The 26881-nt window shown below is 39.5% G+C and overlaps 1 protein-coding gene across 1 annotated transcript in view; it reads left to right on the forward strand.

Annotated features, from left to right (window-relative positions):
• Nucleotides 1-1577: 1577 nt before the first annotated feature.
• FBXO47 (F-box protein 47) overlaps nucleotides 1578-26881 on the forward strand; it is a 29099-nt gene continuing 3795 nt past the window's right edge. Inside the window, exons 1-10 of the mRNA XM_021067059.2 lie at nucleotides 1578-1791; nucleotides 5085-5291; nucleotides 5716-5886; nucleotides 8983-9059; nucleotides 10873-10950; nucleotides 13691-13799; nucleotides 19861-20037; nucleotides 21714-21860; nucleotides 23059-23201; nucleotides 26000-26159. Coding sequence (XP_020922718.1) covers nucleotides 5111-5291; nucleotides 5716-5886; nucleotides 8983-9059; nucleotides 10873-10950; nucleotides 13691-13799; nucleotides 19861-20037; nucleotides 21714-21860; nucleotides 23059-23201; nucleotides 26000-26159 — 1243 coding nt within the window. The 5' untranslated portion in view covers nucleotides 1578-1791; nucleotides 5085-5110. The remainder of the gene's footprint in view (nucleotides 1792-5084; nucleotides 5292-5715; nucleotides 5887-8982; nucleotides 9060-10872; nucleotides 10951-13690; nucleotides 13800-19860; nucleotides 20038-21713; nucleotides 21861-23058; nucleotides 23202-25999; nucleotides 26160-26881) is intronic.

Genomic DNA, 26881 nt, shown 5'->3' on the forward strand with positions numbered 1-26881 from the left:
CAGAACCATAGAAACTTATCAGGAGACTATCTGAGGCCAGATTAAAAGAATCACAGAAGCTCAGGAAGAGACCACCTGAGGCCAGATTAAAGGAATGCAGACTCTGCACACACTCTGATTCTTATCAACAACCCCGCTCTTGAACCATTGCTATAAAACTTTTCACCAAATCCTCCAGAGCAGGATAAACAGTTTTTGGAGGCATTAGCCCACTGCGTGCCCCCTTGGCCTGGCAAATCGATAAAGCTATCCTTTTCTCCTTCACCCAAAACCCTGTATTCCAGATTGAATTGGTGAAGGTCCACAAAAGGCACTTAAAATCTGCAAAATTAAACTTTTTTGTTTGTTTATTTAGGGACACACCTGCAACACATGGAAGTTCCCAGGCTAGGGGTGGAATAGGAATAGCAGCTGCCTGCCTGTGCCATGGTCACAGCAATGCCAGACTCCAGCCATGTCTGTGACCTACACAGCAATGCTGGATCCTTAACCCACTAAGCATCCCAGGGATCAAACCTGCATCCTTATGGGTAATAGTTGGGTTCTTAACCCACTGAGCCACATTGGGAACTCCCTGTTTATTCTATCTTAAGACTAATAAGACTTATAAGACTAATAAGCTTAGACTTAGACTAATAAGCTCCATGAAGCCAGGAAACATATATCTTGTTCTCAGTTGTATGTTTAGGGCCTTCCCCGTGACTAGCCCAGAGCAACTTTCAGTAACCAGCTACTGAATGAATAAATGAAGAAGGACTTAATCTTCAAGGGAGGGCCAAGCTAGGAAGATTTGCTTTGGACTCCATCTTTTTTGCTTTTTAGGATGGCACCACCATCAGCATATAGAAGTTCCCAAGGTAGGGGCCAAACCAGAGCTACAGCTGCAGGCCTACGTCACAGCAGTGTGGGATCCAAGCCGCATCTGCAACCCACACCAGGGCTTTCACAGCAACTCCAGATCCCTAACCCACTGAGCGAGACCAGGGATGGAACCAGCATCCTCATGGCTCCAGCGTCCTCATGGGTCCTAGGGGGATTCTTTTCCGCTGCACCACAACAGGAACTTCCTTGGACTCCATCTTGACATGCCGGAGGCATCTTTGCTTCTAGGTACCAAAATAGGTTAAAAAAAGGAATGTTTGCAGGTTCTTCCCAACAGAAGTTTTCATTTTGTTCTCTTGTACCTTACCTTGTAGGGATGGGAGGAGTTAAAAAACTAAGATAAAGGGAAAGGAAGTGGCTTGGAGCAGATGTGTGGTGCGCCAGGTTGGGACGCTTCGTTTCGCACCGTCCCCTCCACGTCTGTAACTGCCCCACCCCTTCCGGTCATCGGTTTGAAGCAAAGGTGGTTTTGGCCTAAGTTCGGCCTCCAAAGACTACATCCTCGTTAATTATTCATAGCGTGGAAGGGGTCTGTGAGTGCCAGGACTTTTACTATTCATGAGGGGGCGGAGTCTCCTTCCCGAGCTCCTGGGGAGGGCTCTGAAATATTCAAGAGGAAGGAGGGCACTCTGGGAGCCGGCGTTCTTCCTATTCATGAGGGGGCGGGGCCTCCTTCCCGCTGGGGCTCCTGGGAGGATTCTAAAATATTCTCGAGGCCAAGGGGGCGCCTGGGAGGCAGGAACGCAGCTCCGGAACCGACCTGAGGCGGACCCTCCCTCTTCCTGGCGGCAAAATCTTTTTTTGAGGAAAAATTTTCTAAAACATTAAGAAGTTTTGAGGATGGAGGGGCAAAACGACTAAGTCGCATTTTCCTGTGATCCTTTAGCCGGGAAATTGTCCAAATCTGTGGTAAAAAGAGATTTATTTTCCCCCAATAGTTTCTGGAGATAGCTTCACCTTTTCATGGACTGAAGGAGGTCAAAAATGCACCGCAGTGTGGTTTGAGTAGTATATCGGCCAGTTTCTCTTTTATGCCCCCCGACCCCCTACCCCCAGTTTACCTCTCTGGAGATCTTTGGGCGAATTCTCGGGCAGATGGAGGTGGATCTCTTAAAAGATTGTCTTAGGTTAAAATAAAATAGAAATCCTAGTGAATTGCTGTTGGACGGTTTTCTCTGAAAACGGGGAAAGAAGTTCATCCAAGAGAGCCTTCAAAGCCTTTCACACGTGGGCAAAATGAGCGGGATGGAACAGGGCATTGAAACATCATCTTACTAGGATTATTTTGGTCCGTTAGTCTCATTCTCTAGAGGACTGAGAGGCAACCAGAAGTAATTTGGAATTACATCTTTAGGATTTTCAGAAAAGCCTGCTATCTCCCCCAAACCGTTTAGGTCTAAGTGAGGAAAATAAGAAATTGTAAGAGGAGACTAAAGCTTTTAAAGAATTTGGGTCATTGTGTTTTAATCCTCTCAGAGGTTTAAAAATATAGGCAGAGTGTGCTTAACACACTGGAGTCCGCGGGTATTAGGTTATCAGTGAGGGTCTGAAGATCCCACAAGCTCCACCCATTCCCAGATTAGCAGGTCCTCAGAGAAAAAGAATAAATCCTAGGCCAGATGTATATTTTACTATAATGAAAATGATTTAAAATACCTACTGTGAAAAGTTGAAAACAATGTTATGGATTAAATTATTCTTCCATTTGGTCGAATCCCATGCGGTCTTCAAAATATATATATACTTGTAGAAGTGTATTTATTGGTATGGAAGAAAATTCCAGTTTTAATTACAATTACAATTGAAATGCAGATTATAAAAAAGGATGATGTTCCCTCTTTTTTTGTGAAAAAAATTATATATATATATGTATATATATATGTGTGTGTGTGTAAAATTCTGGAATGATATAAACCAAAGTGCTTAATGTTAAGTGTCAAAAACCAAATGAATTTAATTTTCTTCTTTTTATTTTGCTGTATTTTGTAAAATTTTTGACAATGCACATGCTACTTGTATCATTTTAATGATTATTTAGAAATATCTACTAATTTAAATGCTCATTGAACGATGCTGAAGCAAAGCACTATATAAGGTATGGGTTTTTTTTAAAGAAGGCTCACAGTATGCTTTTTACTAAGCACTAAGTTTCTTGGCCACATTTTCAAATCTATAACGGATTTTAAATTGATAAAAATTGGTATGTAACTTTAAAAAATTTTTAATTTGTATTTATTTATTGTCTTTTTAGGGCCACACCCTCAGCATGTGGAGGTTCCCAGGTTAGGGGTCGAATCAGAGCTGTAGCTGCTGGCCTACACCACAGCTCACCACAAGGATGGATCCTTAACCCAATGAGCAAGGCCAGGGATGGAACCCATGTCCTCATGGAGGCTAGTGGGTGTCATTAACCACTAAACCACAAAGGGAACTCTGATATGTAACTTTTTAGGTGAATAAGTAACAATGTGATCTTTAGCAATTTTGTGACAAAAGGAGAAAATGTATTTTGATCAGATAGGTTTGTAACTCTTTGGTGAAATGACTTGGTTGTTTCTTTAGAAACAAGGAAGCTTAGATTGGAGTTGTAGTTATGCATATGTACATATACATGTATATATTCAAAATTCAGTGTTTTCCCAGTTGAAGGAGGAGGAACACAAAGTTGCTGTGTGTGATAAATAATATTTTTTAAAGAATTATTGTTTAGTGTAAGTAAATTATCAATAATTTTAATTAAGTTCCTCTAGGAAATGTTCCTTTTGAAATAAGTCGTGTAGGCCCTTCCCAAGATTTAACAGTAACTATTATTAACCAAAAGTGGAATTGAAGGAAAATGTATTAATTTATTTATTCATCTTAATAATTTTATGAAACTTTGATTTCACTGCACATAATTGGTAACCATAATGAAATCATCTTAATCTGCTAGAGCTAGTCAGTTTTAAAAGATGTAAACTAAAATCTATTTTTTTTTAATTTATTTATTTTTTTCCTTTTTTTTTTTTTTTTTTTTTGTCTTTTTGCCTTTTCTAGGGCCGCTCCTGCGGCATATGGAGGTTCCCAGGCTAGAGGTCGAATCGGAGCTGTAGCCACTGGCCTGTGGCAGAGCCACAGCAGCTTGGGATCTGAGCGGCATCTTTGACCTATACCACAGCTCATGGCAATGCCAGATCCTTAACCCACTGAGGAAGGCCAGGGATTGAACCTGCAACCTCATGGTTCCTTAGTCGGATTCGTTAACCACTGTGCCACAACGGGAACTCTTAAAATCTGTTTTAAAATCTCCTTTGTTTTTATTGTTTCTAACAAAAGAACAAGTCAGTACTCAGTTTTAAAGAAATAGAAAAAATTACTACAATTAAAAATAATTTTTTTGGCAGACCCCACAGCATGTGGAAGTTCCTAGGCCAGGCACAGAATCTGTGCTAGGTCAGTGATCCAAGCCACTGCAGTGACAACACCAGATCCTTAACCCACTGTGCCACAAGAGAACTCCACTACAGATTTTTAATTCTACATTAATACTTTCATTTTTTTAGGATGTAAAGATTGTAAAAGCAATATACTAATTGACAAACATTGAATGTACTGAATTTGTTACTTTCTTGTGTTAAAACTTTTACTTTTAAAAATGTCACATATTTCCTTTCTTAGAATGTATCTCATCCAAATATACATCATATTTTCTACTAAAACTCTTCATCTAAAATATTTGGCTCAGAGGGGACTTCCCATCGTGACTCAGCAGAAACGAATCTGACCAGTATCCATGAGGATACAGGTTCGATCCCTAGCCTTGCACAGTGGGTTAAGGATCCAGGGTTGCCTGTGAGCTGTGATGTAGGTCACAGACTCAGCTGGGTTCCCAAGTTGCTGTGGCTGTGGCGTAGGCCAGTGGCTACAGCTCCAATTCAATCTGGGACCTACATATGCCACAGGTGCAGCCCTAAAAAAAAAAAAAATTGGCTAAAAGGGGAAAGGTTTTTAAGTATAATGCTGAGATGAATAGACTGTACTGGTTGGAACTCCGTAAATTGGACATAACATTAAAAGTTTTACAACTATAGAGAGATAGCTATTCCCTATTAAAATATGAACCTCTCCATTTAAAAAAAAAAAAAAAGAAAAAAACCAAAACAGCTCTTTACCGATATAATTTCCTTTCTTCTTTGTCTCTTATACTTTGTTTTTCTAACCAGGATAAATTCATGAGATAAGAAAAAGGATGGCATCTAGAGTAAATTCCAGTTTCACTTTGATTCCCAACCAGAAATACAGACGTAGCAATCGTCGATCCAGCTATTTTTCCAACAACCTTGCCTCAGATTCTCAGCCCTTATCAACGCTTGGAAACTTTAAAGCCTTGCCATTGGAAATATTCCAAATAATCTTAAGATACTTGTCAGGTGAGGTTTGGGGACCATGAGTAGGCTACATGGACACTCCACTATTTTATTTTCCCCAAGAACTACTTTATCATCTTAGGTCCTGCAAGAATATTAATGGTGTTCACATTAAGTTTATTTCCTAAAGTTTTGTCATTGTTAGGTAAGGGGTACAAAGAGAAAATATGATCCCCAAACTCTTTAAAACATGCTTCTAATTATGACATGGTAATTTGACTATTACATCCCCAAATGTTTCTAATTCCTTGAGAACTGGATTTAAAGCAATTTTAAAGTTTTATCCCACTTTATTTTGATTATTATTTAGTATTTTTATTATTACTGAGCTAACCTGTAAGTTGATAGATTGTACTAATAGTGGTATTCTTGTATTTAAGCCATTCATATATGTGTTATATATGTAAATATATATTTCTTTTGATAGTGAAGGATATCAGCATGCTAAGCATGGTGTCCAAAACAATCAGCCAGCACATTATTAATTATATCTCAACCTCATCAGGAAGCAAAAGACTCTTACTACCAGACTTTCATAATCTTGAGCTGCCTGACAGGAAACAAGAATCTGCCATATTGGAATACTACAGATCTCTAGGTAATTTATCTAATGTAATGAGAATTGTAACAAGTAAAAACTATACTTAGTTAAGGGGTACTATATACAATTCCGTAAGGCCTGTGGGAAATGGAGTATTTCCTATTTCTGTGATGCTTTTGCTCTTCAGTGTGAGGACTTTCTTTACCAATCCCTTGGAGTTCCAGTTCTGGCTCAGTGGTAACAAACCTGACTAGTATCCATGAGGGCTTGATTTCGATCCCTGGCCCTGCTCAGTGGGTTAAGGATCAGGCATTGCTGTGAGCTGTGGTGTAGGTTGCAGATGTGGCTCAGATCTGGTGTTGCTGTGGCTGTGGCATAGGCTGGCAGCTGCAGCTCCAGTTCCACCCCTAGCCTGGGAACCTCCATATGCTACAGGAGCAGCCCTAAAAAAAGCTAAATAAATAAATAACAGTCCTTAACACTTCTCTTTATTTATTTACATATTTATTTTTACACTTATCTTTAAAGATGAGAGAATGCATTTTAATGTAAAGTGTCAATCCTTGTGACTTCATGTGGATACAATGTCACTTATGCTTATTGTCTAGGTGGCTTGTCAGTTTAGGAAACCAATGTATTTTCTATGCTTTGCTTCTTGTAGATCTAATGAGTTTTATCTCTATACCTCTTTTCCCTTTCATCTGTAATCTGGTTCTTAAAATAGAAGATAAATTTAAACATATTATTGTGGAAAGTCACTGATTCTCTTATCAGAAGCAATGGTTGTCTTTCTTCATTTCTTTCTTTCTTTTTTTTTAATTTTTAGGGCCACACATGCAGCATATGGAAGTTCCCAGGCTAGGGGTTGAATTGGAGCTGCAGCTGCCAGCCTATACCCCACAGCAACATGGGATCCAAGCCATGTCTGCAACCTATACCATAGCTCACAGCAACACAGGATCCGGCATTGTCACTGCAGCGGCTTGGGTTGCTGCTGTGTTGCAGGTTTGATCCCTGGCACAGGAACTTCCACATGCTATGGGTGTGGCCAAAAAAAAAAGAAAAAGCAAGCTTTTAAAACTGATTTTATGGGAGTTCCTGTCGTGGCGCAGTGGTTAAGGAATCTGACTAGGAACCATGAGGTTGCGGGTTCGATCCCTGCCCTTGCTCAGTGGGTGAAGGATCCGGCATTGCCGTGAGCTGTGGTGTAGGTCGCAGACATGGCTCGGATCCCACGTTGCTGTGGCTCTGGCATAGGCTGGCAGCTACAGCTCCGATTAGACCCCTAGCCTGGGAACCTCCATATGCCATAGGAGCGGCCCAAGAAATGGCAAAAAGACGGAAAAAAAACAACAAAAAAAAAAACTGATTTTATGGGGAGTTCCCATCCTGGCTTAGCAGAAACAAATCCAGTTAGTATCCATGAGGATTCGGGTTAGATCCCTGGCCTTTCTCAGTGGGTTAAGGATCCAACGTTGCCTTGAGCTGTGATGTAGGTCACAGAGATGGCTTGGATCTCAAATTGATGTGGCTGTGGTGGAGGCCCAGCAGCTGCAGCTCAGTTTCAGCCCCCTAGCCTGGGAACTTCCATATGTCGCACGTGTGGCCCAATAAAGTAAAAATAAATAAATAAAAATAAAACTGCTTTTATTCATGTAATGTTTTCAACCTTCCATTTAAATTTGATGCAGATACCTAGCATATGACTGATTCTTTAGATAAATGTTTAATGTACTTACCATTTCCGCATGTTGCTATTCCTATCTGATCTGTTCTTATTTTCAGACATTGAAATAACATTTTCAGAATTCTGCATTCTGAGGATTCTAAATTTTAATTTGCTTCTTCATACAAAACAGAGCAGATGGCCAGTGTGGGAAAGAACATTACATCTGACTCTATTTTGGTGGAAAGAAATTACAGAAGGTGGTCTCTAAAGGGTATAGCAGAGCACCTGGGTTAAAAAAATAAATAAGTCGTCCAGTATTGGTTTTTATGGTAAATTGCAATCTTTGAAAATAGGAGTTTTACATTAGAAAAGGCAACCAACATACAGTTACAACTTATAATTCCCCAGCTATGATATGCCATGGGACTGGATGCCAAAACATGAAAGGAAAAGAACTTAGCCTGAAAACCAAACACTGAAAATATCTTTTTATGCGCAAGAATAAAGAGTTTAAAACACAATTCTGGTCATGTGTTACCTAAACATAGCACCTTCTAAAAATAAATTCAATAGTCATAGACTCTATAGAAGTACATGAAGTAGTTATTGTATTATATATTTTAAAAAAAAAAGTAAATGCAGAGAAGGTGAAAACTGAAGAAAGTCATGATATTTAGGTATGTATTTTCCTACCACGTATCTTATTTTTAGTTTGAGGACATTTGCCCTTATAGGAATGTTAACAATGTATTACCATTTTAGGACAACAGAACACTTAAAGTTAGAGGAAACAAATCATACACTTCCTGTCGCTGCAGTTAAAGTTACGTAGCTCCCTGGGAAATTGAAGAGTTTTTTTTTTTTTTTTCTTTCTTAAATATTTAAACACAAAATTCTATACATTCTTAACATGCAAGCCCATAAAAGGATATCTTTGAGGGAAGAGATAAATATTTCATCCAAACGGGATACTTTCTGTGAGGAGAAAAAAAAACAACTTCTAATCTCTGAAATTTTAAGTACTTAATGACTTTAAGTTTTTGAATTTAGATAAAGGAATACAAAATCTGTTTTCTCATTCTTTCCATTAACAACTCTTAAAACATTTTCCTTTATGGTCATCAGGTTAATTTTCAGAGCTATTGGAATATGTTTTCTATGGAATAAAAACAGTAGAGTTTCCCTTTTGTATTTGGTGTCTAGTTATTGTGTCTTTTTAAATCTAAATACTTTCTCATATCTGTCCTTTAGGATCGCTTTTACAATTTTTTGAAGGTTTTATGCCATTGCCTCTTAGGTGGACACCAGAGAGATACTTGGTAAACATTCTTCTTCCCAGGCTTCCTTTTAAAAACCCTTTCAATTCACAGCCCACCTTGGTGTACTGTACTTGACTTTCAGGAAACGTTATGCTGTGCATTATAGATAGCCTTAAATTAATTACATTGTCGTCATTTTTTTCATGTGTCTCTTTGCTTTCTCAGGTCTGCTATTTAAAAGATGTACATTGCTGCTACCCACAAAGGAAAGACTAAAGTACATTCACAAGATACTCGCAGAAGTAAGATCATACTTCTGAATTAGTTCATAATCTTGATTTCCAGTAAAGATATTTTATTGTTAAAGTAAACATGCATTTCGAATCTATCTGTAATTAGTAGAATTTCATGAATTAGTACAAAAATGTTGGTTGATGATAATCTAATACTCCATCAAGTACTCAGAGATTCGAAAACCAAAATGTAGTATAGGAGTATTCAACTTACTATAAAATAATAATTTATATATAATTAAGTACATCATTCACGTTTATTAGGAGCCAAACTGCAACTGCTGCCTATGCTGCAGCAACTCTGGATCTGAGCGGCATCTGCGACCTATGCGGCAGCTTGCAGCAGCTCTGGATCCTTAACCCACTGAGCAAGGCCAGGGATTAAACCTGCATCCTTATGGACACTATATTGCACTAACCTGCTGAACCACAACGGGAATTCCCTGAGGGTGTTTTAAAGTAGTTAAGAAAGTAGACCTTTTATTAATATGAGGAGTTCCCATAGTGGCGCAGTGGATTAAGAATCCAACTGCTGGTCTGGCACATGGGTTGAAAGGGATCCTGCAGCCGTAGGTCACGACTGTGGCTTAGATTCAATCCCTGGCCTGGGAGTGAATTAAAATTAAAAAACAAAAAAGAAAGAAAGCATGAAAATAATTTCCAAATGTTAACAATTTACTGTTAATATATATTAAAGGAATTTTTAATATATAAAATGACAAACTTTTTATGATAATTTATGACTTGGAAATATATATCAGTGTGTTTGGGCATAGTCTCTGTTAGACATTGAGTTTTACTTTATAAACCCAAATATACATCTAATGCTGCTGATTTAGTTCTATACTTAATAGTATGCAAACTGTTTCTAATCCGCTGGCTTTTTTCATGTCAGTATTTGCATTGAGTTCAGGTCTGTGTTATTGCCGCAGCTTCCAAGATGATCTTTCTGCCATTTATTTCTTCACTCCCCAACACATTCTCTATGGCAAATCACTTTCAAGTTAATTTTCTTGCTTAAAAACCTTTCAGAGGCTACTCAGTTTCAGCAGAATAAGGTCCAAAGTCCATAGGTTCTCCCTGACAGCCTAATCAAGCTGCTTATAATCTTTCTTCCCAAATGAACCCTTTTTCTTCCTACATCTATGCAATTTTACCCTTGTTTCCCTCACAAATCCTATCTATTTATTATATCTGAATCTTACTTAAAGACATTGCTTACTTCACATTCTTAAGTTTGGTGGGGTTTTTTTTTTGGTTGTTTGTTATTGTTTTGGTCTTTTTAGGGCCACACTCACAGCATATGGAAGTTCCCAAGCTAGGCAGAGGTCCAACTGGAGCTACAGCTGCTAGCCTACACCACAGTTCACGGCAACACCAGATTCTTAACCCAATGAGCGGGGCCAGTGATGGAACCCGCATTCTCATGGGTGCTAGTCAGGTTCGTTACTGCTGAGCCACAATGGGAACTCCCATAAGCTTTTTTAATCATTCTCAAAATTATCTTTTCCTTGCTTTCATTATATCTGATAGGTTTATGCGGTCATTTTAGCATTTTTACATATTATAACCTGAAATATAAAATTAATTTCATGTACATCTTATTGTCCTAAACAATCATGATTTCCTTGAGGCAGAGATTTTATTTTATACTTTTTTCATAATCCTTGCGTATATAACATGATGCTAATCTGTCATTTAGTGTTTTAGTTATTTTCGGTTAAGACTGAGAAAAATCCTTGCATATTTCCATTAAATTTGAATGTCGAATCATTGCACAGTTCCACTGAAAAGGAGAAATTAATAGTTGTTCTCTTTACAGGTTTCCTGTTTTAAATTCAGTGGCTGTGCAGCTCCATTGCAATGTTTAGGATTACCATGTTACGGCATGTTTTTACAGGTATAATTTTTTAATGAAAGAAGAAAAGGAATTCTTTTTGAATTATTGACAAGTAGAACATATAATCTGTCTCTCTCTAAGATAGCAAAAGTAATGATAATCTAAAAAGAAAACAAAATAACATTGTAAATATTTGAGAATGTGTTAATCTAATCATGTGCTTACCACTTCAGATTTTCTTCTTGAATTTTTCATTGGTAAGAATTGTTTAACATGTATTTGCTCTATAGCAGTGTCCTTGAAGTTTCTAGCCATTGTAATGATTAGAAATATTATCAGGTGGCGGGTGTGTGTGTGCAATGAGTTTTAAGTCTTGGCCTAGTTATTTAAGATGTGATTTTAGAAATCAACTGTATTGAGTTCCCGTCGTGGCACAGCGGAAACCAATCTGACTAGGAACCATGAGGTTGCGGGTTCAATCCCTGGCCTCACTCAGTGGGTTAAGGATCTGGAGTTGCCATGAGTTGTGGTGTAGGCCTCAGGTGTGGCTCAGATCTGGCGTTGCTGTGGCTGTGGCATAGGCCAGCAGCTACAGTTCTGATTGGACCCCTAGCCTGGGAACCTCCATGTGTCACAAGTGCAGGTCTAAAAAAAAAGCAACAAAAAAAAAAAAAGAAAGAAAGAAAAAAAGAAAAGAAATCAATTGTTTGAAAAAAAATATTGTAGGATTTCCCTGGTGGCTCAATGGGTGTTGTGGCACAGGTTTGATCCCTGGCCTGGGAACTTCCACATGTTGCGGGTGTGGCAAAAAAAAAAAAAAAGAAAGAAAGAAAAAAAAAAAAACTATTGTAACTATGGGAAGTGATAGATGGATAGATGTAACTAACCTTATTGTGGTAATCATTTTGCAATATATACATGTATAAAATTACTACATTATATACTTCTAACTTACACAATGTTATATATCAATTAATACCTCAGTAAAGCTGGGGGGAAATCAATGGTAGGAGTTTAAGAACTTTTTTTACCAATCTTTTACTGTAAACGAATAGCATTATTTTTAATGCTCTTCAATATTAATAATAAATTATTAATATATTACATTGTTCTAAGCAGTTTGCATGCATTAACTTACTTAAAATGTACAGCAAACTTTGAGATTTACAACAATCTTTTTTTTTTTTTTTTTGGTCTTTTCTAGGGCCTCATCTGCAGCATATGGAGGTTCCCCGGCTAGGGGTCTAATCAGAGCTACAGCTGCCGGCCTACACCACAGCCACAGCAACACTGAATTCTTAACCCACTGATCGAGGCCAGGGATTGAACCCAAAACCTCATGGTTCCTAGTTGGATTTGCTAACCACTGAGCCACCAAGGGAACTCCAACAACAATCTTACTTAAATCCCATCCTGCCTGCCAGCCACTATCCACATGCTCAGATTGGCATGGGCATAGACCCTCCTACTTGCCCTCTTCCAAGATAGATTTTTGCTTTTTTTTTTCCTTTAGGACAAATAATGTGAGCACACACCTTCATGTAAAATTTAAAAATTTAAAGTGAGATGTAAGCATCCTCCCAGGCCTGTTCCTTGTTCACAGAGTTCCCTTCAACTGAAGTAAGCACTGTTAGCAGTTTCTAGTGTGTCCGTCCAGAGATAACTTTTATTAAAAAAAAAGAATAACTTTTAAACTACTGAGGTCCAGTTCAACTAAATTTATGTGATTATATCAACATTTTCAAAATACACTTATAGTAAAATAAATTTTTCATATGTATTATTAGTGCTCAAAGATAATTTTAAATTTCATCCAAATACTTTTTTTTTTTTTGCTCATTCACATCCACGTCACAAATAAATGTTCACAATTGTCACATTAAAAGGAGGTCATGAGGTCATTATCAGAGTTCCCGCTGCGGTGCAAGGGGATGGGTGATGTCGCTGCAGTGTTGGAACGCAGGTTCCATCCCTGGCAGATGCAGTAGATCAAAGACTTCCAAAGGATTCAGCTGTGGTTTAGGTCACAACTGTGGCTTGGATCTGATGCCTGACCAGGAAACTGCATATGCCTTGGTGGCCCAAAAAAAAAAAAAGAGGTCATTATCATTTGTAAGCAATATCATAAATGATAGCTAGAGAGAATCAAAGGGGTTCCACTGCGGTCTAAAACTAAGCCACAGTATGGTCGAGTTAGATGCGTAATGTTGTTTTCTAGGGTTTGGGCTTTGCTTTGTTGTTTTCCTCATGCTGTCAGAGTTCAGGACTCAGTACCATTTAGTTCTCTGAAGAGATAATCCCTATGCAGCCAAAAAGAAACTGAATTTTGGTACACTCCTAGGTTTTGTTTGTGCAACTTTCCTACTAATATGGGAGTTTCCATCATGGAGCAGCAAAAAAAAAAAAAAATCTGACTAGGAACCAAGAGGTTGCGGGTTCGGCCCCTGGCCTCGCTCAGTGGGTTAAGGATCCAGTGTTGCTGTGAGATGTTGTGTACATCACAGACACGGCTCAGATCCTCCATTGCTGTGGCTCTGGTGTAGACCGGCAGCTGAAGCTCCGATTGAACCCCTAGCCCGGGAACCTCCATATGCTGAAGGTGCAGCCCTAAAAAGCAAAAAAATAAATAAATAAAATAAAATAAAATTTCCTACTAATATGAACAGTACCATAGTAAATAAAAATGACATATTGCCTCCATCCTGTGCTACAACAGTTATGCTGATAAGGCAGTGGTGACTTATGTTTTGATTTGATGGTTTGAACATCTACAATGTTTCCTTTATTTTATCGTCCTCAGACCTTAACAGCAGGTTGGGATGAACTTGAGTGCCATCGTGTTTTTAACTTCTTATGTGAGCTGACTAATCTCCCCCGCAAGATGCAGACAGTTGTCTGCAGCAAACCAGGTAAAGAACTACAATTCAGAGATAACATTATTCAGAGGTTATGGGGGGGGGGGGCAGCATAGTTCTAGAATGTATTTTAAAATAAATTGTGGCATTCATTGATAGTAAAAGGACAAAGAGATGTAAGGGAGCCATAAACACTGAATCAGATAGTAAGGCAGGAGTGGCCTGTAATTAAAGAAAGAAAAGTGCTCAGAGGGCTTCAACCATATTAATAATATTTTATTTCTTAAGCTGGCAGAGGATATAAAAGTGTTCCTTATAGTATTCTTTAAACCCTTATATATACCTGAATATTTCATATTTTAAAAATTGTAAGAACCCTACAACTGAGCAATTTTGCTCTTCGTTTAGAAACTTCCACCTTGGAGTTCCCATTGTGGCTCAGTAGTAATGAACCTGACTAGTATCCATGAGGATGCAGGTTTGATCTATTAATCCCAAACTCCCTGGCCTCGCTCAGTGGGTTAAGGATCCAGTGGTGCCGTGAGCTCGGGTGTAGGTTGCAGACATGGCACAGATCCTGCGTTGCTGTGGCTGTGGTGTAGGCCAGCAGCTGTAGCTCCAATTCCACCCCTAGCCTGGGAATTCCACAGTGTGCACAAGGAGATATGTATACGAATGAGATTGCAGGAGTTCCCTGGTGACCTAGCAGGTTAAAGATCCAGCATTATCACTATGGCAGCTCAGATCTTGGGAACTTTGCATGCTACAGGAGCAGCCAAAAATTAAATAAATAAATAAATAAATAAATGAATGAATAAATAAAAGAATGAGCATTGCAGCATGTGTAACCAGAGAAAACTGCAAACAACCTAATACCTGTTGTCAGGAGAATGGATAAACTAATTGTGGCATAGTTATACAATTAAACCCATTAGTAGTTAAAAGAAATTAACTAGAGCCATGTGTATTACTATGGATAGATCTCAAAATTTAATTTGAGAAAAAAGATTACCAAGCAATATTTTCAAAATGATACCATTTTATACGTATTAAAAACATTGAAGAGTTCCCTGGTGCACAGTGAGTTAAGGACCTGGTGTTGTCACTTCAGTCACCTGGGGAGCTGCTGTGGTGCAGTTTGATCCCAGGCCCAGGAGCTTCCACATGCTACAAGTGTGGCCAAAAAAAAAAAAAGCAAAATAAATCTAAATATTCTTTTTTTGTTGTTTTTTTAGGGCTGCATCTGCAGCATATGGAAATTCCCAGGCTAGGGGTCAAATCAGAGCTGTAGCCACTGGCCTACACCAACAGCCATAGCAATGCCAGATCCAAGACAGGTCTTCAACCTATACCACAGCTCTCAGCAATGCCGGATCCTTTAACCCACTGAGCGAGGCCAGGGATTGAATCTGCGTCCTCATGGATGCTAGTTGGGTTCCTTACTGCTGAGCCACAACAGGAACTCCTATTCATTTTTTAAAAGTATAGTTGATTTACAATGCTGTGCCAATTTCTGCTATGTATACATTATATATATATTCTTTTTTTTAAATATTACTTTCCATCATTGTCTATCCCAGGAATTGGATATAATTCCCTGTGCTACATAGTGGAACCTCATTGCTTATCCATTCTAAATGTAATAGTTTGCATCTATTAATCCCAAACTCCATCCCACCTCACTCCCTCCCCCTTGGCAACCACAAGTCTGTTCTCCATATCTGTGAGTCTGTTTGTATTTTGTGTATAGGTTCATTGTGCCGTATTTTAGATTCTGCTTGTAAATTATATCATAAGGTATTTGTCTTTCTCTTTCTGACTTACTTCACTTAGTGTGATAATTTCTAGTTGCATCCATGTTACTGCAAATCTAAATATTCTGTGTGGTTATATACATACCTTTTCAAAGTATAAGAACATAGTTGGGAGGTATGTTAGTTAATTTTGTGTATCAACGTGGGGAGGCCACCGTACCCAGATATTTGGTAAATTATTCTAGATTTTTTTGAAATTAGTTTGTGGATGAAATTAACATTTAACTCAGTAGACTTTGACTAAAGCAGGTTATCTTCCATGATGTGGGTGGGGCTTCATCCAGTCACTTGAAGGCCTTAATACAAAAGATTCTCCTCCCCCAAACAAGAAAGAATTCTACCAGCAAACTGCCTTTGGACTTGAACGACAGCTCTTCCCTTTTCTGCAGCCTGCCAGCCTACCCTGCAGATTACTGACTTGCCAAGCCTCCATAATCCACATGAACAAATTTCTCAAAATAAATCCTTTTCTATATGCATATATATATAGAGGGAGAGATCCAGTTAGTTTTGCTTCTCTAGAGAATGCTGACCAATACAGGAGGGACAAAACCCAGTTCAAGATGGTGATTATCTTTGTGAGGGAAGGAATTTGGGACTGATACAACAGGAAGTTTAACTGTATCAGTAATGTTTTATTTATTTTTAAAAATCTGAAGCAAATATAGCAAAAAATAAAGCTTTGACAAAGCTAGGTGTTCAGTACATAATGTTTGTTATAGTATCTCTGCTCTTCTGCCAACCTAAAATATTTTATTATAAAACAAATCATGGCAGATTTCTTTTAAAAAGGCAGATATAGAAGTCCAATGAAACAAAAACAAAATTAATTTATCATGTCCCTCTCTTGATTGAAAAGTTATATTAGCGCTCTGATATCTTTAAAATAAAGCCCAGAAGTTCCCATTGTGGCTCAGTGGTAACAAACCAGACTAGTATCTAGGAGGACACAGGTTTGATCCCTGGCCTCACTCAGTGGGTTAAGGATCTGGCGTTGCTGTGGCTGTGGCGTAGGCTGACAGCTGCAGCTCCGATTTGACCACTAGCCTGGGAACTTCCATTTGCCAGGTGGGGCCCTAAAAAGACAAAATAAATAAATAAATAAAATAAAGCCCAAACTATTTATTCTGGCCTTTACATTCTAATCCCAACCTGCTTTTTCACTTTTTGCCCACTACTCTCTGTATCAATTTGATCTAGACATATTGCTCTACTCACTGTATCTCAGGCACCTCTCACACAGTTCTTCCTTGTGCTGTTTATTCATTCTCTCTTTATCCTGAAATGCCTTCTCTCGTTTTCATCCTTTAAGACCCAATTTACCTAATCATCTTTGTAAAGCCTTTCCTGACTCCCCAGACCTGCAATAATCTCTCTCCTGTAAACTTCTGTGTTACTTGGCTCAACACATCAGGAGGTAAGTAGTTACATATGGCCTTGGCGCATTGGTAGACTTTCCGTTTACACCCGTCTTATCTACAAGTAGAACATGAAATGTAAAATGGTAGAAAGTGTTCCCGTTGTGGTGCCATGGAAACGAATCTGACTAGCATTCATGAGGTCCCTGCTCCGTGGGTTAAGGATCCAGTGTAGGTTGCAGGTGTGGCTCAGATCCTACATTGCTGTGGCTGTGGTGTAGGCCGGCAGCTGCAGCTCCCATTCGACCCCTAGCCTGGGAACGTCCATAGGCCAAGGGTGCAGCCCTAAAAAAGCCAAAAAGGAAAAAAACAAACAAGAAAAAGAAAGGAAAGAAAAAGAAAACATATGCTACCTGAAATAATTCAGACACAAAAGGACAAATATTGTATGATTCCACTTATGCGAATGTAAGAACAGGCAAATTATGGTAGAAAGTAGGTTAGAGGTTACCAGGAACTGGGGGTAAGGGGGAATGGAGAGTTATTGCTTGATGGTTACAGAGTTTCTGTTTGAGGTGAAGAAAAGTTTCAGAGTAAGTCAGTAGTGATGGTTGAACAACATTGTGAATGTAATTGATGCCACTGAATTGTACACTTTAAAAACGGTTAAAAATAGGGAGTTCCCGTGGTGGCTCAGTGGTTAATGAACCCAACTAGTATCCATGAGGATGGGTTTGATCCGTGGCCTCAATCAGTGGGTTAAGGATCCAGCATTGCCGTGAGCTCTGGTGTAGTTTGCAGATGCAGCTTGGATCCTGTGTGGCTGTGCCACAGGCCAGCTGCTGTAGCTCTGATTTGATCCCTAGCCTGGGAACCTCCATATGCCCTGGGTGTGGTCCTAAAAAGACAAAAGAAAAAAAAAAGGTTAAAATAGGAGTTCCTGTGTGGATTAGCAGGTTGAGGATCCAGCATCATCACTGCTGTGGCACATGTTTGATCCCTGGCCTGGGAATTTTCATATGCCTTGGGCACCCCCTGCTAAAAAGAGAAGGATTTAAGGGGTATGAGAAAATAATAAAAAAGTTTAAAATAGCAAATTTTATATTAAATATATTTTGTTACAATTTAAGAAAATAAGATATCAAAAACTATTGAATTATACTCATTAAATGGATAAATTATGTAGTATATAAATTATGTATATTTCAATAAAGCTATTAAAAATAAATGAGATACCAGAGTTCCCATTATGGCTCAGCAGGTGAGGGACCAGATATAGTCTCCATGAGGATGCCATTTCGATCCCTGGCTTCGCTTAGGGGATAAGTATCTGGTGTTGCACCAAGCTTCAGCATAGGTTACAAAAATGCAGCTTGGATCCGGTGTTGCCATGGCTGTGGTGTGGGTGTGGATTTGACCCCTAGCCCAGAAACTTCCCTATGCTGCAGGTGCAGTCAATATGAGGAAAAAAAAAAAATGAGATACCACTTCATACCCAGTAGGGCAGCTGGAATAAAAAGTCAGATAACAAGCATTGGTGAGAATGTGGGGAAACTGGAACTCTCATACATTGCTGGTGGGGATGCAAAATGGTGCAGCCACTTTGGAAAACAATCTGGCAGTTCTTCAAATGATTAAATATAGAGTTACCATATGACCCAAGAGAAATTAAAACATATATTTATACAGGAACTTGTACATAAATATAAATAGCAACATAACCCATAATAACCAAAAGGTGGAAGCAACCCAAATACCCATCAGTGAGTGAATGGATAAACAAAATACTATACAACATGTAGAAGTTCCCAGGCCAAGGATCAAACCTGCGCGATAGCAGCAACCTGAGCCACTTCAGTGATAATACCCAATTCTTTTTTTTTTTTTTTTTTTTTTTTTGTCTTTTCTAGGGCCGCACCTGCGGCAAATGGAGGTTCCCAGGGCTAGGGGTCCAATCAGAGCTGTAGCCGCTGGCCTACACCACAGCCACAGCAACAACAGATCTGAGCCGCATCTGCAACCTACACCACAGCTCATGGCAACGCCAGATCCTTAGCCCACTGAGCAAGGCCAGGGATCAAACCCGCAACCTCATGGTTCCTAGTTGGATTCGTTAACCACTACGCCACGACAGGAACTCCAGATAATGCCCGATTCTTAACCTACTGTACCACACAGGAACTTTAGAAATATATAGTATTGGTACACATAATAACATGGATGAACCTTGAAAACATGCTAAGCGAAAGAAGCCAGTCATAAAAGACCACCTGGGCCCTGTTGTGGCCCAGCTGGTTAAGAACCCAACTACTAAGCATGAGATTGTGAGTTTGATCCCTGGGCTTTCTCAATGGGTAAAGGATCCAGCGTTGCTGTGAGCTGTGGTGTAGGTCACAGACAAGGCTCAAATCTGGCATTGCTGTGGCTGTAGTGTAGGCTGGCAGCTTCAACTCTGATTCAGCCCCTAGCCCGGGAACTTCCATATGCCGCACCTGCAGCCCTTAAAAAAAAAAAAAAAAAAACAGACTACCTACTATACCTACTATGTGATTTCATTCATTCCAATTGGACCCCTAGCCTGGGAACCTCCATATGCCTCTGCCTTAAAAAGCAAAAAAAAAAAAAAAAAAGAGGAAGAAGAAGTAGGTCCCTGGAGTTTCCTCATGGCACAGTGGCTCAAAAATCCAGGTTTGTCACTGCTGTGGCTCAGGTTGCAGCTGTGGCATGGGCTTGATCCCTGGCTCGGGAACTTCTGCATGCCAGAGTGTGGCCAGAAAAAAAAAAAAAAAAAAAAGTAGTTTCTCCATAATCTAAAATTTTTACAGAGTAAAATGAAGTAACTTGCTCAATACAGAATATATTAGTTATGTTATGTCCTTGACCTATCCAGTAGGCACATCAGTCTTTCTAGAAGAATGTTTTACAATTCTTTTGTCTTCATAGGCAGTGCCCGAAAGCTGGAGTTAAGGATCCGACTGTTTTGTAGGAGGGTTCTGCTTGATCACTGGACCCATCGAAGTGATTCTGCATTTTGGCTAACACGTATATTAAAACCGTGGCCCATGGTGAATCAGGCAAGATTACTGTATATCATCTTTGGACCAGTATCTCCTCAGGATGGTAAGCATCTACTTCTTAGGGATGTATGTTACAAAATTGGTTAATTACTTTCACCTTAAGAAACATATCTTTTTTTTTTTTTTTCTTTTTAAGGCCAAACCTGCCATATATGGAGGTTCCCAGGCTAGGGGTTGAATTGGAGCTGTAGCTACTGGCCACAGCCACAGCCACAGCAACACCAGATCCAAGCCACATCTGCAACCTACACCACAGCTCCTAGCAATGCCTGATCCTTAACCCACTGAGCAAGGCCAGGGACTGAAACCGAATCCTCATGGGTACTAGTCAGATTTGTTTCTGCTGAGCCACAACAGGAACTCCAAGAAATGTATCTTTTTATACCTGCTTAGTTTCATTATTCCTAATAACTAAATCGTATTTCATAACTAATATGCTGCATTAACTTGTGCATAACTTAAGCTTCAAGACAGAAATTCTTCTGCCTCAGGCCATTTCCAAATATATTCCTATCATCTCTGATTTACCTAAAATAGCTGCATATCTTAACTCAAGATTATATTTGCTGCTGGAAGGGACTAATAGTGCATGTGAAGCAAAGCGGTAGTCAAATATTTATGTTTTACTTAACTTTGGGTTCATAGTATGATTTTTTGCAATTTTGGGCCTAATTAAGTCTTGTTTGGATGAATGTTAAAATTAGCATTCTTTTTTTTTTTTTTAATTCGCACTGCCTTATGTCAGGAACTAACCAGCTTAAAGGATGTTGAGTAGCAGCAGGAAGCCAATCTGGGATCAAATTTTGTTTGTATGTGTCTTTCACAAAGAGAATCGGTCATATGAAAATAATAAAAAATTAAGTGGATTCCTCTGTTCTGATATAAATGTCTGGAAGATTCTCAAACACAGCATGCTCTCTTTTTGGAAAGCTATCACTAGGTTTTAATTTCATCTTAGTAACATTACGTCAATTGTTTATTCCAGTTTTTATTATGGGGTAGCATTATCTTGGGGTTTTTTCGTTTTTTTTTTTTGGTCTTTTTGTCTTTTTAGGACCACACCCATGGCATATGGAGGTTCCTAGCTAGGGGTCAAATTGGAGCTGTAGCCACTGGCCTACACCACAGCCACAGCATTGTTAACCACTGAGCCATGACAGAAACTCCTATTTTTGATATTTAAAAATTTTTTTTAATTTTTTTTGGGTTTATAGGGCTGCACCCCTGGCTTGTGGAGGTTCTCAGACTAGGGGTCCAATTGGAGCTATAGCTGCTGGCCTATGACACAGCCACAGCAACGCAGGATCTGAGCCGCATCTGCAGTCTACACCACAGCTCGCGGCAACACCGGATCCTTAACCCACTGAGCGAGGCCAGGGATCAAACCTGCGTCCTCATGGATGCTAGTCAGATTCCTTAACTGCTGAGCCATGACAGGAACTCCCAAGGTAGCATTATCTTTGAAACAGAAACCATTTTTTCTTGGTGAAACTACCTTTTCTTTACCTCATTTAGCTATTGTTACTGTGCTTCATCACATCGGTCAGAGACATTAAAATTTATACTGTTATCAGAATTGACCTTTCATTATGAAAGGAGCATATTGAAGTAATGGATTCTATTATGCAATCCAATTTCCTTTTTAAGCAATCCGTGAAGTCTATATTACAAAGCCAACTGTTCTCTTATGGCCTAACTTTTGTTTCAATTATCATTCAGGACAGGTGGTTTGGCAGAGAATGATAGAAGGACCTACAGATGAACCCAGTTTGAAAGGTTTGGCTGATGCCATTAAATTACTATATGACACAGGCACCAAAGAATGGACAGCAGATGATATTATCAGCCTTGTAGATGAACTATCAGGTAAAAAGAAAAAAATTTACCACCTCGAGTAATAGAAATTTATTATTAGAATACAGTTATAAAATTGTAAGGATAACTCTACAGGTAACAGATGAATTGCCTATTGGAAATCACTAAATGCTCTAAAATATTTAAAGTTTAGTATTATGTTTGACCAGGAAGCATGTAATCAACTTACTTTCCCTCAATTTTCCTTACCAATTTTTTTTTTTTTTTTTTTTTTTTTTTGGTTTTTTGCTATTACTTGGGCCGCTCCTGCGGCATATGGAGGTTCCCAGGCTAGGGGTCCAATCAGAGCTGTAGCCACAGGCCTACGCCAGAGCCACAGCAGCATGGGATCCGAGCCGTGTCTGCAACCTACACCACAGCTCACGGCAACGCCGGATCGTTAACCCACTGAGCAAGGGCAGGGACCGAACCCGCAACCTCATGGTTCCTAGTCGGATTCATTAACCACTGCGCCACGATGGGAACTCCCCAATTTTTTTTTTAAGGGCTACACCCAAGCCATAAGGAACTTCCCAGGCTAGGGGTTGAATCGAAGTCGCAGCTGCTGGCCTACGCCACAGCCACAGCAACACACCAGATCCAAGCCACATCTGTGACCCACACAGCAGCTCACAGCAATGCCGGATCCCCAACCCACTGAGCAGGGCCAGGGATCGAACCCACATCCTCATGGATACTAGTTGGGTTCATGACTGCTGAGCCACAATAGAAACTCCCCCAATTTTCATAAATATGTATTTATTGCTATTATTATTTGAAGACTTCATAATTTAGTTAGCTCAATTATTCACACTTTGCAAATTCACAGGAAGACTCTCCTAATTTGGGGTAAGAAGAAAGCCATTTCCTGAAACAGAGTTCCCCATTCCTAAATAATCCTTTAGATTCTAAAATTTACAGGATTTCTTTCCTAACGCAGGATTAGACCACCTTGCCTGTTGACCTATATGTAGGAGAAATGCTTTGACTATATCACTAGCACACTTATGTGAGGGTCGCTGTGACTCGGCAATAATCTCTGTCCCCAGTTGAACGCTGTAATTGGAAAACTAAGACATTTTCTTTAAGCTTCTCTGTTAGCGCTAATTGTATTTCCAATCGAGTGATATAATATTGCATGTATTTAATGGTGTTTACTAAAGCTATTATGTAATTTCTCATTAAATAACTGTTCTTCCTCTAATAAAAGTGGTTCCTCGTGAGTGGCTTCTGGAGAATAATGCACGTCTCCTAATCCTAAGTGGGAACAACATCTGTTTCACTTTCATGGCCAGTAAAGCTGTGAATGGACGGGCCATTGAACTGGCAAGGCTGATAGTCTTTTTGGCTTTGGTAAGTAAAAAAATAAATTTTCTTCTACCAAGTTGTTTAACATTTATAGTTGATCTGTCAGGAAGCTGCCCTGAAGGAATTGAACTACGTACAAAACATTTTGAAAGAATAAGTATTTTTAAGTCTATATTCTTGTATACAATGGGAACTCCTGAGACGTAAAGTTTTTTAATACATGTAATAAACTATATCATATTTGGAATCATTTTTTGGCCATGCCCACAGCACATGAAGTTCCCAGGCCACAGCAGCAACCCAAGCCAATGCATTGACAATGCCAGATGCTTAATTCTCTGTGCCACAAGAGAACTTCTTTGGAGTCATTTCTTTTTTCTTTCTTTTTTTTTTTTTTTTTTTTTTTTTTTTTGTCTTTTTAGGGCTGCACCCTCGGCATATGGAGGTTCCCAGGCTAGGGGTCCAGTCAGAGCTGTAGCTGCCAGCCACAGCCACAGCCACAGCCGCAGCAACGCAGGATCCAAGCCCCGTCTGCTACCTACACCACAGCTCACAGCAACCCCGGATCCTTAGTCCACTGAGCCAGGACAGGGATCAACCCCGCGTCCTTGTGGATGGTAGTCAGGTTCGTTAACTGCTGAGCCATGACAGGAACTCCTGGAGTCATTTCTTTTTCTTTTTTTTTTTTCCTTTTTTTCTTTTTTTGTCTTTTTAGGGCCACACCCACAGCATATGGAGGTTCTCAGGCTAGGGGTTGAATCAGAGCTACAGCTGCCGGCCTATGCCACATCCACAGCAACGCAGGGCCATGACTACGATCTACTCCACAGCTCACGGCAACGCTGGATCCTTAACCCACTGAGCAAGGCCAGGGATCGAACCCACAACCTCATGGTTCCTAGTTGGATTCATTTCTGCTGCGCCATAATGGGATCTCCCAGTCATTTCTTATTTTAACCTCTCTTCACTTCATATTTAGATTGTCATTATACACTCCTGCCAAGTTATATTCTTTTTTTTTCTTAAATCCTATTAAAAGAATAAAGCACCTCTTATGATTTGCTCCAGGATAATCAACGGGCAGCAGGGAGAGAATGTGGAAGTGAATGGTGGTAGAAATGAAACAAGATAAGTAATTGTTGGAGTTCCCTTTTGGTGCACCAGGGTAAGGATCTGGCATTGTCACTGCAGTGGCACAGATCACTGTTTTGGTGCAGGTTCCATCCCTGGCCCAGGAACTTTTACATTCTGCTGGAGTAGCCGCCCCCGCCCCCCAAAAAAACTGATTAGAAATTGTTGAAGCTAGGGAATGGATACTAGGGGTTCATAATACTCTTCTCTTTACTTTTATATAGTTAAAATGTTTTTCAAAATAAAACATTAAAAATATATTTAATATTCATTCGTTTAACACAAATTGAGTGTTTACTATGGGCCATATATTGTGTGAGATTTTAGGACTATGGAAATTAATAGAGCAAATCCCTGACCGAAAGCTGCGTCCAGTATTTTAAGAGATATAAAAGTATATACAAATAAATCAGGAGTTCCCATCATGGCGCAGCAGAAACGAATCTGACTAGTACCCATGAGGTTGCGGCTTCAATCCCTGGCCTTGCTCAGTGGGTTAAGGATCTGGCGTTGCCATGAGCTGTGGTGTAGGTCACAGATGTGGCTCAAATCTGGCATTGTTGTGGCTCTGGCGTAGGCCAGCAGCTATAGCTCTGATTAGACCCCTAACCTGGGAATCTCCATATGCTATGGTGCAGCACTAAAAATAAGCAGATGTCTTCCAAAAAAAAAAAAAAAAAAAGGAATGAGAGAGAATTAGAACTACATGGCTATATCAATAGGGAACTATAAGCAGTTCAGTATTATTATTATTTTTTTTCTTTTTAGGGATGCACCCTCGGCATATAGAAGTTCCCAGGTGGCTAGGGGTCAAATTGGAGCTGCAGCTGCCTGTCTACACCACAGCCACAGCAACTCAGGATCTGAGCCAAATCTGCAACCTACACCACACTCATGGCGATGCTGGAACCTTAACCCACTGAGCAAGGCCAGAGATTAAACCCGAATCCTTATGGATATTAGTCAGATTTGTTTCTGCTGAGCCACAATGAGAATTCCTCATTTCTGAAGGGAAAATGTGCATAAGAGGAGGAGGTAGTGAGTTTAGATAGGAAGGGAGAGGCAAGGAAGGGCCTTATAGACCATTTGGTGCAGTGGGTTAAAGAATACGAGGTCCCAGCTGCAGCTTGATTCAATCCCTGGCCCAAGAATTTCTATATGTTGTAGGTGTCGCCGTAAAAAGAAGAGAGAGGTCCTATCTTTATGGCTTACCATTATATTCCCAGATCTTAGCATGTGCTCAGTAAATACTTATTGAATGAATGAGCAGGAGCCTGTTTTTCATATGCTTAATAATGGTTTCAGGAAGTTCAGTGGGTTAAGGATCTAGCTTTGCTGCAGCTGTGATGCAGGCTACAACTGCCTTGCAGGTGCAATCCCTGACTGGGTAACTTCCATATGACACAGGTGCAGCCAAAAGAGTAAAAAAGAAAAAGAAAAACAATTGTTTTTAATATTTTTTCATACATTAATAAATAGCATTCTTTATAATCTTTTAACCAGCTTTATTTACTTCACACTTTTTCCTGCTACATTTGTACCATTTGAAAGCAAAGGAGTACTAGATAACAGAGCATTTCTCATTTTTAGACTCAACATGATGTCATATGTAATAAATTGTGTGAAATTAGAAACTCTCATTGTTAATACCATTTTCAAATGTGCTTTCTTCACATGAAGATTTACCATAATGCTTTGTGTGTCTAAATCAGGTGTGTGAGAAAGAACTATACTGCATGGACTGGGCGGTTAAAATGATGCAAAAAGTCTGTAAAGTCTTTAGCACTCCAGTGGAAAGAAATAACTTCCTGCAGAGTGTGGCAAATGCATTTGCATGTGTTACAATGGAAATGCTGCAATCAGTTATGTCTGGTGAGTATTGCATGTAGATGGTGCACAGGTGTGAGGACAATGGATTCTAGTCTCCCCTGAAGGCAAAGATAATTTTGTGTAGACTTTTATTTCTAGGCTAAGGATAGAAAAAGCCGGCATTGTTTGTTTTTCCATGAGATATATTTAGTTCTAGGTTTTGTCACTTTTTAAATCCGGTAGTGGTTTTGATGGAAAACATAAAATTGAAGAGTCTGCTCTGAAAGGAACCAATTTCAATTCGGCAGAGCAAAACGTTTTAACTTGCTTACTTAACCAACTATCATAATCATCATAATAATATCCTTTATTTGTATAGTTCACACATATATTATTTTACAATTTTATTAGGTGGCCACCATGATCATGAACCCTGTTTTACAGATGAGAAAACTAAGGCTTAGAGAAATTACCTGACTTGCCCATGGTCATGAAGTTAGAAGCCATGAAGCAAGGACCAGAATCTTTTTTTCTGACATCTAATTCGTTGCTCTTAATTTCATGATTTCCTTGGTTAAGGTCTGACTTAGTGAAAATCACTAACATGGAGTTCTTTTCATGGCTCAGTGGTTAACGAATCCAACTAGGAGCCATGAGGTTTCAGGTTCGATTCCTGGCCTTGCTCAGCGGGTTAAGGATCCAGCCTTGCCAAGAGTGTGGTGTAGGTTGCAGATTTGACTCAAATCCTGAGTTACTGTGGCTCTGGCGTAGCCCTGCAGCTACAG

The sequence above is a fragment of the Sus scrofa genome, chromosome 12 (assembly GCF_054392235.1).
Source record: "Sus scrofa isolate SSC_HxYL_T2T_F1_AM1 chromosome 12, Sscrofa_HxYL_maternal_Yorkshire_Landrace_v2.0, whole genome shotgun sequence".
Taxonomy (NCBI): Eukaryota; Metazoa; Chordata; class Mammalia; order Artiodactyla; family Suidae; genus Sus; species Sus scrofa.